Source organism: Salvia hispanica, chromosome 2, assembly GCF_029641045.1.
Source record: "Salvia hispanica isolate PSC_SH4W2 chromosome 2, Shi_PSC_v1, whole genome shotgun sequence".
Classification (NCBI taxonomy): Eukaryota; Viridiplantae; Streptophyta; class Magnoliopsida; order Lamiales; family Lamiaceae; genus Salvia; species Salvia hispanica.
The window spans coordinates 20,700,496-20,713,643 of record NC_142693.1 but is presented as its reverse complement, the minus strand read 5'-3'; the positions used below and the strand labels follow the sequence as shown (position 1 = coordinate 20,713,643).

General features: G+C 39.3%; 1 protein-coding gene across 1 annotated transcript; it reads left to right on the top strand.

The window, feature by feature from the left end:
- Positions 1–1,379: 1,379 nt before the first annotated feature.
- On the top strand, positions 1,380–9,115 carry LOC125188966 (aspartic proteinase CDR1-like; the record flags this gene model as incomplete). Its single annotated transcript, XM_089064884.1, has 2 exons — positions 1,380–2,308; positions 8,860–9,115. Coding segments are annotated over 2 exons (1,185 nt in total), but the record flags the coding sequence as incomplete, so codon positions are not given.
- Between the last annotated feature and the right edge of the window lie 4,033 nt (positions 9,116–13,148).

Below are 13,148 nucleotides of genomic sequence, written 5' to 3'. Positions count from 1 at the left end.
TTTCTCCCTAATTTCAACAATATTTGCTTTATCCTGCCATCATCTCTAATTGCTTCTTTGTTACAAAGAGATTTTCACAAAAGCCATGAATGCAAACAACCTTATACATTTACCATCGCTTTAGATCCCTCGCCTTCAGCACACATGCCCGACTCTACCCCGACGTCTACTGAAGAGTCACCACCACCTATTTCCCGACCTAAAGGACCAGACTTTGACCACCACATCTCAAAGATTACTCTTGATATGCATATCATATCTCTAGAAAATTATTAGTTAATTAAATGTAACTATATTGAGGGTAGTTTTGGCGGATCCAGGTATAATTTTGGAGGGGGCGAAATCAGTAGAAGTAGAAGTAAACGAACTTTTTTTTTCTCCAACGAGGCGTAAAATTGTAATTTTATAAAAGAAGCCTAAAAATCTCTAAACAACATTGTTTGATGCATTCTTCCTCCGTCAAAGTAGTAAAAATATTTAACATATCATAACGTATTTTAATCATTTTTTAGATAAGTGAAATAGAAATATTTTAGATGTTCATTTTGCACGCACGCATAAGATAGCAATATGGATAACCAAAAGTTAATACTTTGTAGAATAGGGAAAACATGTATTTAATATACTGATATGATTCACTAATATGTGTTCTGATCATTCTAAGGATTTGGATAGGCATCCTCTGTTGTGATATTTGCTGTTAGACACACCAAATAAGAAATATTAAATATATAAAATAAAATAAATTGAATAATTATATATTATTTTAATGTTGCATTAGAGACAGCATAGGCTGCTGCTGTGCTAAATAGCATAACAGAGGATCCCCCTCTATGATTCAATGTGGTTTCTCATTAAGTATGATAATGTGTACTTATTATTGTGTATATTTTGTTCCTTGTTGTTCGATTATACTCCTCCGTTCTATAGTAATAGAGTCATTCTGCCACTTTGGTACGTTCCATTGTAATAGAGTCATCTCTCTACCTTTTTTATTTTTTACTTTATTCTCTCTTTATTCAACTCACCTAACACAAATTTTCTTAATCTTTGTGCCGAAAAAAAACGCCTCCATTACTATGGAACGGATGGAGTATCAAATAAAGCATCAATGTGTAAATCCATATAATTCCATGTTAAGATTAATTACATAACGCATTTTCCAATTTCTCATTTCAACCTAAGAAATAAATAACAGATCATTCACAAAAGAAAAAAAGTAGCAAAATAGGCATATCACAATTACTCAAAACACCATCTCTTCCCACATATAAGTAGAAAACTCATTCGATCTCCCTCTTCCATCATCATAAAACACAATGCCTTCAATCAACATCCTCTTCCTCATCTTCGCCCTCTTCTTCCTCTGACGCTCGACATCATCGTCAGCCTTCACCTTGAAGCTCGTCCACCGCGGCTCCCCCGACTCCCCTCTATACCAACTGAACCTCACAACCGCGCAACGCTTCCTCAAACACGCCGAGATCTCCCTCTCCCGCGCCTCCCATTTCGAGAACCCCGTCCACGCAGATATCCGCCTTCCAGCAAAGCTCGACCCCATCTCCACCGCGGATTTATACATCGGCACCCCTGCTGTGAAGAGGACTCTCGTCTTTGACACCGGCAGCGGCGTCACGTGGATGCAATGCAAGCCCTGCACCCGCTGCTTCAAGCAGAACGCCCCTGTTTTCGAGCCGAAGAAGTCAAGCACCTACAAACCGATCAGCAAAAAACACCCCCTCTCCAAAAGCTTCGATTGCTCATTATTCGGAAGCGGCTGCAGCTACTCCATCAACTACCACAGCGGCCAGTTCTCCAAGGGTCCGGTCGCCACCGAAACATTCACGTTCGACACTAGCCTGAGAAGTCCCGCAGCCGTAACAAACCTCGTATTCGGCTGCGGGACTTCCAACGGCGGGAAATTCCAGCCGCAGGTCACCGGAATACTCGGGATGGACAGAAGGCCGACGTCGCTGCCCCAGCAGCTCGGCGCGTCGATCAAGTACCGATTCTCGTACTGCCTCTCCCCGACCACGGCCTCGTACGTCAGGTTCGGCGACGAGGCCGTGATTCGCGGGAGGAACGGGCAGAGGACGCTGATTATCGAGATGAGAAACAAACGGAGCGCGGTTAACTACGCCCTCCCGTTGATGGATCTCAGCATCGACGGGAGGAGGCTCGGGGCGAGATTCCCCGAGGGAATCTACATAGATTCCGGATCTTCATTAAGCCTTTTAGAAACAAGTGTGTTTGTTGCTGTGAAAAATTATCTTGTTAGTTATTTTGCGAGGTTTCGGGATGTGGAGAGGTATACAGGGTGTAGGGATCAGATTAGTCTAGATTCACTAATTATCGAGACCTCTTTGTTCTTGTACAAGAGAGCTCAGCCAAACTCTCACCCACGCGGCTGATTTACACAAGTAATACAACTAGGATTACAACGAATATAGTTCTAACTATTACAAGGTCTTGAAGCTGCTAACTCAGCTCCACTCGCTACTCACTTATACCTGCACACTCAAGAAATAAGTTAGCGATACTAAGAGAGATCCTCTCGGATCTAAACACAAGAACTCAACTAAGAACAGAGAGTAAGAACAAGAGATCCAAGAAACTTGGCTCAGAACCCGCCGCAATCAACACCGATCTATTCTTCCAGAACTAGATCCAAGGGAGCACCAATGGATTGGATAGAGTCAACCCTCAGACCACCAATACCTTCACCAGATAAACCCCTCACACCAGATCAAGTTCCACCGAACAAATCTCCACACACGGCCTTCAAGTTCTCACAAACCCTAGATCCTCTCCAGAACTAAGCAATCGAAGAGATTGCTTCACACCAGCACTCACAACTGATCTTACACTCAAAGAACCATGGAAGATCACCAAGAGATGGCCGGAAGTACACCGGAGAAGAGAGGAGAGAAGAGAGAGATGCTCTGAGTCACAAGGAAGAGAGAGAGATGATGATAGAATGAATCGGCTCAACAAACCAACACTCACATAAAACACACAACCCTACATCCAACGGTTAGAAGGCAACATCTGAGTGAGAGGGGCACGTGGCAGCATCTGGAGTGAGGAGGTAAGTAATTGGGCTTAGCCCAATTAATAACATCCGGGCTTAACAAATAACACAGCCCAAATAAGAGTCCATCCAAAAATTATCCAACATACTCCACCTTGGACTTTTATTCTGGAAAACCAATCAAGTGTTGTGGGCTAAGGCATAATCATCACAGCCTACAAGGCAGATCCCTCAGCACCAAAGGACAAAGTCCACTTGCATTTTGGGTACTACTAGGTTGCCTTTAGACACCAGAGGGGCTGACACCCATTAGTCTAAAGGACTTCATGCCTCCAGCCACCTACCACCCTTACCACAGCAGATTAGGTGGCTGCGGTCTTTCCCCTGGGACATGCAACCTATCCTAGATCAAAGTGCAAAAACTTAATGCAGAAAAGAAGTTTTTCCAATGGTAAGGGCTTAGTTCCCATGTCAGCTGGGTTTTTATCAGTATGCACCTTTTGAAGAAACACTTCACCCTTTTCTACAATATCCCTAATGTAATGAAACCTTACATCTATATGCTTTGTTCTATCATGAAAAACAGGGTTTTTACATAACTGAATAGCAGATTGAGAATCAGAGAACAACACAGGAGTGGATTTCACAAACTTGAGTTCAGAAAGTACTCCTTTTAACCATACAGCCTCTTTCATTGCCTCAGTGATGGCAATATACTCTGACTCAGTGGTGGACAAGTCCACAATGTGCTGCAGCTGTGATTTCCAACTTATGCAAGACTTATACACTGAAAATACATAGGAGGTTGTTGACTTACTCTTATCTCTGTCATTGGCATAATTGGAATCCACAAAACCAGTTAATAAGACACCATCATCACATTTAAAATAGCATAAACCATACTTAGCAGTTTGCTTCAAGTATCTAAGAAGCCATTTCAGAGCTTCCCAATGAACAGGACCTGGATTAGACATATATCTACTAAGACAAGACACAGCATAGGCAATATCAGGCCTAGTGCTAACCATCAAGTACATAACAGATCCAATAGCATTAGCATAGGGAATTCTCTTCATAACATCAATTTCAGATTGAGACTTAGGGCATAGATCTTTACTCAACATAAAATGAGCAGCTAAAGGCACAGAAGCAGGCTTAGCATCAAACATGTTAAACTTTTTCAGAATTTTGTACACATATGGTTCTTGATGCAACACAAGGGTGGATATACTTCTATCTCTACAGATATTAATCCCTGAGATTTTCTGAGCATCACCTAGATCCTTCATGTCAAAATTCTCACTCAAAGCAGCTTGCACACCCTTAATGGTTTTCAAACAAGGACCCATAATAAGCATATCATCCACATATAAAAGCAGAAACACAGGCACAGTATCAAGGTTCTTCACATACAAGCATGCATCAAAGGTACTTCTGACAAAACCTAACTTTTGCATACATGTATTAAACTTGATGTTCCACTGCCTAGGGGACTGTTTCAAACCATAAAGGGCCTTTTTCAACAAGCACACATGATTGGAAAACTTGGGATCAACAAAGCCCTCAGGCTGTTTCATGTAAATAGGCTTATCAAGATCACCATGTAAGAAAGCAGTTTTAACATCCATCTGCTTCAATTCCCAATTAAAATGAGCACACAAAGCTAACATCATCCTAACAGTTGTGAATTTAACAACAAGGGCAAAGATTTCTGTGTAATCCACCCCCTCTTGTTGAGTAAAGACTTTTGCCACTAATCTGGCCTTGTACCTAAGGCCCTCCACCTCATTTTTCAGTTTATAAAGCCACCTGCAATCAACCACAGATGCACCAGGAGGCAAAGGTACAAGTATCCACGTAAAAGTAATTTTCAGAGAGTGCATCTCCTCCATCATGGCTTTATGCCACTGACTCCAGAATTTAGACTTAGTAGCCTGCTTATAGGTTTGAGGCTCATCACCATCAGATTCATAAACATTGAAAGCCAAATTTATTAGAACAACTAAACCAACAAAGCCATCATATCTAGAGGGTTTACTGACATTGACCCTTCTAGTTCTATCTCTGGATAACATATAATCCTGCAAGTTAGTATTATCAATAGCATTTTGAATGCCACTAGGGCTATTTATCACATTCTGGACAGGAGCAGAAGGAGAGTTTCTAACAGGACTATCATGCAAGTTGGGCACATTGTCACCAACATATTGGGCAGGGTTATTATGCAACACATTTGGAGTTCCTTCATCAGGTGTCTCATTAGGAGTATAGATTGGATAAGTGTTCCAAAATGGCTGCTCCACCTCACTTGGAGCACCACTAGGATGCTCCACTCCAGTGAGTGTTCCTGTAGACTCCACCTCAGTGAGAGGTTCATTGTCCACATCTATAGGATCTGGGCTCAATGTCAGTCTTAAGCAGGGGAATTCATCTTCATTGAAGACAACATCCCTGCTTATTATGACCTTGAACCCAGGTTCATCCCTTAGCCAGACTCTATACCCTTTGACACCCTCAGGATAACCTAGAAAAACACCTTTCCTAGATCTAGGCTCAAGTTTGTCAGATTTATTATGCACAAAAGCAGTACAGCCAAATACCCTTAGGTGAGAAAAAACAAGAGGCTTGCCATAGAACACATACTCAGGACACTGACCAACCAGAGGCACAGAAGGAAACCTATTTACCAAATAAGTAGCAGTTAACAAAGCCTCACCCCAAAACTTTTTTGACAATCCAGAAAGCATGCATCTCACTTTTTCAAGCAAAGTTCTGTTCATTCTCTCAGCAACCCCATTTTGCTGTGGAGTATAAGGCACAGTTCTATGTCTTTTGATTCCAAAGCTATCACATAAATCATTCATCTGATTATTACAAAACTCCAGGACATTATCAGTTCTAATAGCCTTAATCTTCTTACCAGTTTGAGTTTCAATCAAGGTTTTCCAAGTTTTAAGTTTTTCAAAAACATCAGACTTGTGTCTCATCAAAAAATACCAAACTTTTCTTAAGAAATCATCAATCACAAATATGAAGTAAACACATCCAGAGTGAGAGGACACAGAAGCTGGACCCCAAACATCCATATGCAAATATTCCAAGATACTTTTACTCACATTAGCAGGAGCAGGGGTACTAGGAAAAGAAACTCTATGTTGTTTACCCAGCACACAAGAATCACAGAAAGACAACTCACTATGAACATCATAATCAGAAAGAATGGCATGTTTTTTCAAGATACTCAAACCTTTTGCACTCATATGACCTAGCCTATTATGCCACAACATAGTTCTGTCAGTTTTAACAACATTGACATAAGCTTTTTCACATGCAAGAGGCACAGCATTACAAACATACAAGCCACATTTTTTCTTAGCTTTGAAAAGACACATAGAACCTCTGCAAATTTTCATACAGCCTTCTCCCCACTTCGCCCCCATACCCTCATTTTCAAGAGCAGTACAAGACATCAAATTATAGCACAGATCAGGAACATATCTTACATCCTTTAGGCTGAGCACATAACCATTTTCAAACTTCAAACACACAGTGCCAATACCAAGAATTTCACATTTCTTGTCATCAGCCATTGACACAAAAGTCTTAGTAACAGGTTTTAGCTCAGAAAACACTTCCTTAAAAGGACTCACATGATAAGTACATCCAGAATCACACAGCCAATCATTTGAAGTGAAGGGACATGCAGGAGAGGCATTCACAAATTGCAGGTCATGCACCATGAATACAGAATCATTGACATTGTCATAAGTAGCAACATTAACAAGAGTTTCAACCTGGGAATTGTTGTTAGGGAACTTATTCTTCTTAGGTTTTGTGCACTCTTTCTTATAGTGCCCAACATCACCACAGTTGAAACACTTCCTATAGGTTTTAGGATCCTTGCTTCTAGACCTAGACCTAAACTTTTTCCTAGAGTTTGAGGAATTACCAGAACCACTACTGGGCTCATTGCCCCCCTCTAGATTTAGACCTACCTCTAAGATTCAACACCTTATTGTAAGCATTCTTATCAGCAACCCTTTCCCTAAGCTCAAGTTCTTTGGATTTCAGGGAGCTAATAATCAGGTCTAGAGGAGCAGAGTCTCTATCATACTTAATGGCAGCCTTAACATCACTATAGGAATCAGGTATGGCATTCATCAGGGCTATACTTGTGTATTCATCTATGGTTTTATCACCTGACCTCTTAATGTCTTGAACTAACTTCTGAAACCTATCCACATTGTCATCAATGTCTTTAGCAAGATCAAGTTTAAATTTGAACAATTTTTCAAGCAAATACATTCTGGAAGACACAGAGGTTTCAGTATACAGAGTATCAAGTAATTTCCACATTTCAGCAGCAGATTCCTCATGATCAACTTTCCTAATCACAGATGCAGATAGATTTAACACAATGGTAGCTCTAGCCAGATCATTCATCTCATTAATTTTATCCTGAGTAGTATCCTCAGGTAAAGTACCATCAACAACTTTGAAAACTTTTTGTTGAATCAAAACACTTTTCATTTTCTGTTTCCAAATAGCAAAATCATTTTTACCATTATAAGGAACCAAACCAATAGGTTGAGCCATTTTTGCAAGAAAATTTGCAAGAACACAGGAAGCAAGACAGAAACACACAACCTTACACACCAGAAAGCACAGAGACATACACCAGCAACACAGGAACAAACCAAGAGCTATCACACAACAGAAAGGGACTCAAATCCTTGACTGTAACGAGCAAGACTGGCCAAGGCTATCCCAACTCGCAATCACTCCCTACTGGAGGGCGCAGGGGGTCACTTGGGCAGTACAAGATGCTTGGTGGTCAAGTAACTTGAGATCACAGATCACAGAGCACAAGAACCAGCGGAAGCAACACAGAGAAAAGAAGAGCACAGAAGTCCTAAGTCCTTGCCAGAGACTGTCTACCAGAAACAAAAGCCCAAGCCTATATTTGGCACTAAACAGAAAACTTAAACAAGAAGGATATAGCCAATTTACCAGAGTGAATCCCTTCTCGAAGGAGGATTCCACTTGCCCACCTCCTTAAGTGACTCGGCGTGCTAGACTAATCCCCCCGTGGCTCTGATACCACTGTAGGGATCAGATTAGTCTAGATTCACTAATTACCGAGACCTCTTTGTTCTTGTACAAGAGAGCTCAGCCAAACTCTCACCCACGCGGCTGATTTACACAAGTAATACAATTAAGATTACAACGAATCTAGTTCTAACTATTACAACGTTTTGAAGCTGCTAACTCAGCTCCACTCGCTACTCACTTGTACCTGCACACTCAAGAAACAAGTTAACGATACTAAGAGAGATCCTCTCGGATCTAAACACAAGAACTCAACTAAGAACAGAGAGTAAGAACAAGAGATCCAAGAAACTTGGCTCAGAACCCGCCGCAATCAACACCGATCGAAGAGATTGCTTCACACCAGCACTCACAACTGATCTTACACTCAAAGAACCATGGAAGATCACCAAGAGATGGCCGGAAGTACACCAGAGAAGAGAGGAGAGAAGAGAGAGATGCTCTGAGTCACAAGGAAGAGAGAGAGAGATGATGATGATAGAATGAATCGGCTCAACAAACCAACACTCACATAAAACACACAACCCTACATCCAATGGTTAGAAGGCAACATCTGAGTGAGAGGGGCACGTGGCAGCATCTGGAGTGAGGAGGTAAGTAATTGGGCTTAGCCCAATTAATAACATCCGGGCTTAACAAATAACACAGCTCAAATAAGAGTCCATCCAAAAATTATCCAACACAGGGAGTGATGTTTCGGACGAGTACGTCTGTTTTAGTTATGCGGCGGCACGGCCAAGGTTACCGACGATGGTGTTTCATTTTAAGGAGGCTAATTTGGCGGCTCCGCCGGTGAATTTGTTTGTGTTTATGCAAGGGAATGTGTTCTGTTTGGCGGCAATGGAATCGAAGAGTATATCGATTTTGGGGGCGTATCAGCAGAGGAATGTGAGGTTTGTGTATGATTTGCAGCAGAAGATGCTGTCGTTTGCTCCTGAGGATTGTTCTAGAGACTTCCATCAGCTTGGAGGCTGAGGATTAATGGTTCTTTGTTGTGTCTGTAGACTGTATGTTTGTTGTTGATTATCTATGGAATAATCTATTTTACTAGTGCTATAAAATTAAAAAACTGACAAAACTATAGCGAGATTTACAGTATATGCATGAGAGAAGTTATTAATTAATGACTAAATCATGGAGAAAAAAGATGATTGCATGGTTAACGTGAACACGGAAAGGTGGTGTTCGATATACTACTATTAAACAAGACCATACTCAGATAGAATATGAGTTATACTCCCTCATTCCCACAAAATTTGTCCCATTTTTCCATTTTCGTTCCCACAAAATTTGTCCTATTTCACTTTTTTATCATTTGTGGTAGTGGATCTCATATTCCATTACTTCATTCCTACTCACATTTTATTATAAAACTAATATATAAAAGTATGACTCACATTCCACTAACTTTTTCAACTCAATTTCATTATATTTCTTAAAATCACTGTCCAGTCAAAATGAGACAATCTTTGTGAGACAGATGGAGTAAATGAATTTGTTTGAGACTAAATTAGTCACAGTATTAGGGTGAGATGGATAATCTAGCACCGAGTAAACAAAATTTGTTTACATCTCATATATATCCCTTGTTTCAACTAAATTTGTCATAAAGATAGAAATTCACAAAAGCGCAAACAACTTGATATATACTCCCTCCGTCCCACAAAAGATGTCACACTTTCCTTTTTAGTTTGTCCCACAGAAGATGTGACATTTCCTCTTTTGGAAAAAGTTCCTTCTCACATCAATTATAAAATTATATTTTCTCTCACCACTTAACACACAAAATAACATCTCCTAAAATCTCGTGCTATTTCTCAAGGGTGACATCTTCTCTGGGACGGAGGGAGTAGTTACCATCGCTGTAGAGCCCACGTACCAGTCCACACGCCCGACTCTACTATGACATCACCACTGTAACAGAAGATGGGCCATCGTCGGCCCAAGAGTCACCATCACCCTATGGCAGCGCCGCTTGTTTCCCAACCAAAATGGACCAGATCTTAAAGATTACTCTTGCTATGCATGCGCATATCATATCTAGAATATTTTTAGTTAATTCACGAGTTTGATCCAGAACATTAATTTTGAATTATTGAATCTTGAACAAATGAAAATGGTCGGGATTCGGTCCATTTTTTAACGGAGACGTCTATTTTTTACGGTCAACGGCAATTAAATGGTACTGACTAAATTAGTATTTTCTATTTAATATGCCTTCTCAGTCGAGCTTGGATTTGAAACTCTGCATTATCAGTCGGGCTCGGTCCGGAAGCTTCACAGTCGAGCTCAGATTCGGAAGCTTCCTAGTCTTCTTGTACTCCTCCTCGGCTTCACGCCCTCTTGGATAAGCAGCGTGGTGTAGGTGGAATCAATGGAGGGAACCAATTCTGAAGAAGAAAAGGCTGCTGAGACTGTCGATTTCAGAGAATAGAATGTCATCGGCGATTTCACAGAAGAAAAGATTGTAAAATTCGGAGTAAATTTCACCGCTGAAGGAGAGGAAAGAGAGACCGCTGGAAAGGCGTCGGCCAGCCCATCAGCTGGAAAGGTAGTAATAAATTGCAATTTTGGCTCAAAAGGGATGAACAAACATACAAAATGAAAATGCAGACCAATCAAAAGCAAAACGATCAAGATAACGATGCCCTCAAAATGGAGAAAAAATGGGTAAAGTATGAGAGAGATAAACTTTTTATTTTTAGAAGGGAGAATATTTAATGTGAACATCCTAAAATTGCAAAATAAAACTATTTTTCATAGATTGATGGAGTATAATAAACTTATCCATTTTTTTAAATGTTTAGATATCATAAATTATTAGAAATGTTCAATTTGTACACATAAAATAACATGCTATATGGATCACCAAAATTTAAGTATTTTAAGATAGGTAAAACATACTCCCTCTGTCCTATAATGATTGTCTCATTTTGACCGGGCACGGGTTTTAAGAAATGTAATGAATAATGAGTTGAAAAAGTTAGTGGAATGTGGGTTCTACTTTTATATATTAGTTTTATAATAAAATGTGAATATGAATGAGTTAGTGGAATATAAGGTCCACTATCAAAAATGGTAAAAAGTGAAATGAGACAAACTTTGTGGGACGGGTGGAAATGGAAAAATGGGACAATCTTTGCGGGACGGATGGAAATGGAAAAATGAGACAATCTTTTTTTGGGATGGAAGGAGTACTTTCTATGTCCTATTTAAAGTAACATATTTTTAATTTTGGATGTCTTATTCAAAATGATACTACCTCCGTCCCCCAAAATTTGCTACACTTTGACCCGACACAGATTTTAAGAAATGTAATGGAAAGTGAGTTGAAAAAGTTGGTGGGATGTGGGTCCTACTTTTAAAGTATTAGTTTTATAATAAAATGTGAGTAAGAATGAGTTAGTGAAATATGGGATTCACTACCAAAAATGGTAAAAGTGAAGTGTATCAAATTTTCAGGGACGGATCAAAATAGTAAACTGTATCAAATTTTCAGGGACGGAGGTAGTACTACATTTAAAAAAAAGGAAACATCGGTATCCCTACTTTATTCTGTCTATTAAACTGTTCAGTTTACTTAGTGCACAAAATAACATCACATACAATTTCTGGCCAAAAAAGAAATATTTCGCTGATTGACACAGGTAGTACAGTTATGTCTTGATATTTATAAGTAATAGATATGTTGACAGATATGTCTCCAGATCATTCTGTGAATTTAATGTGGCTCCGCATTTATTATTGTTCATATTATGTTCCTTGTCGTTTGATGATAAATTAGCATCCAAGTGTAAATACATAATTCCATGTTAAGACTATTAACATAAAATTGGAAGAGGAAATGATAAGGATGCAAGAGATTATGAGGCAGTTGATGAGCCAACAACTGTCCCACCAATCAAGTTACTCTGCTGCTCGACTCGATGAGCATTCTGCAGAAACATAAAGGAATATTTTATAACTAACTCTTTAGAATTTCACTAATGCTCTAAACTTTTAGGATTTGCACTAAGTTTTTAAGAGTTTCTCAAGTGTACAAAACTTTTTGAATTTGCAGTAACTTTTAAGAATTTGATGTATAAAGTTTTGATGTTACGTATGATTATCTATTTTTATTTTTACTATAAAAAATATTGATTTGTTGACAAAAATTATTGTGACGGGGTGGGTAAATAATAAATAAATGAAACCACAAATTTCTGAAATTTTTAGTGACGGATTCATTCTGCCACTAAATGGGACTAAACATTACGACGGATTATTGACGGAATGTATAGTGGAGGACAATATTTCGCCACTAGAGGTGGTATTAGTGGCGCGAAAATAAATGCAACAATTCTGCCACTATTTCATTTCTTAGTGGCAGAATTTCTGTGGCAAATTATTCCGTGACTAATCTGCCAGTAAATGTTTAGTGACGGAATATAATCTGCCACTCATATTCTACTGGCAAATAATCTGTGGCTGTTCATTTCTGCCACTAATCGTCACTGGATAGCTTAAGTGGCGGAATTAGATTTAGTGGCGGATTTTTCCGCCACTATTTCGCGATTTTTTTGTAGTGCCCCGACGTCTACCGAAGAGTCGCCACCACCTATTTCCCGACATAATGGACCAGACTTTGACCACCACATCTCAAAGATTACTCTTGATATACATATCATATCTCTAGAATTTTTTTAGTTAATTAAATGTAACTATATTGATGGTAATTTTGGCGGATCCAGGGTAAAATTTTGGAGGGTGCGAAATCAGTAGAAGTAGAAGTAAACGAACTTTTTTTTCTCTAACGAGGCGTAAAATTGTAATTTTATAAAAGAAGCCTAAAAATCTCAAAACAACATTGTTTGATGCCTTCTTCCTCCGTCAACGTAGTAATAATATTTAACATATCATAAAGTATTTTAATCTTTTTTTAGATAAGTAAAACAGAAATATTTTAGATGTTCATTTTGTACGCACGTATAAGATAGCAATATGGATCACCAAAAGTTAATAATTTGTA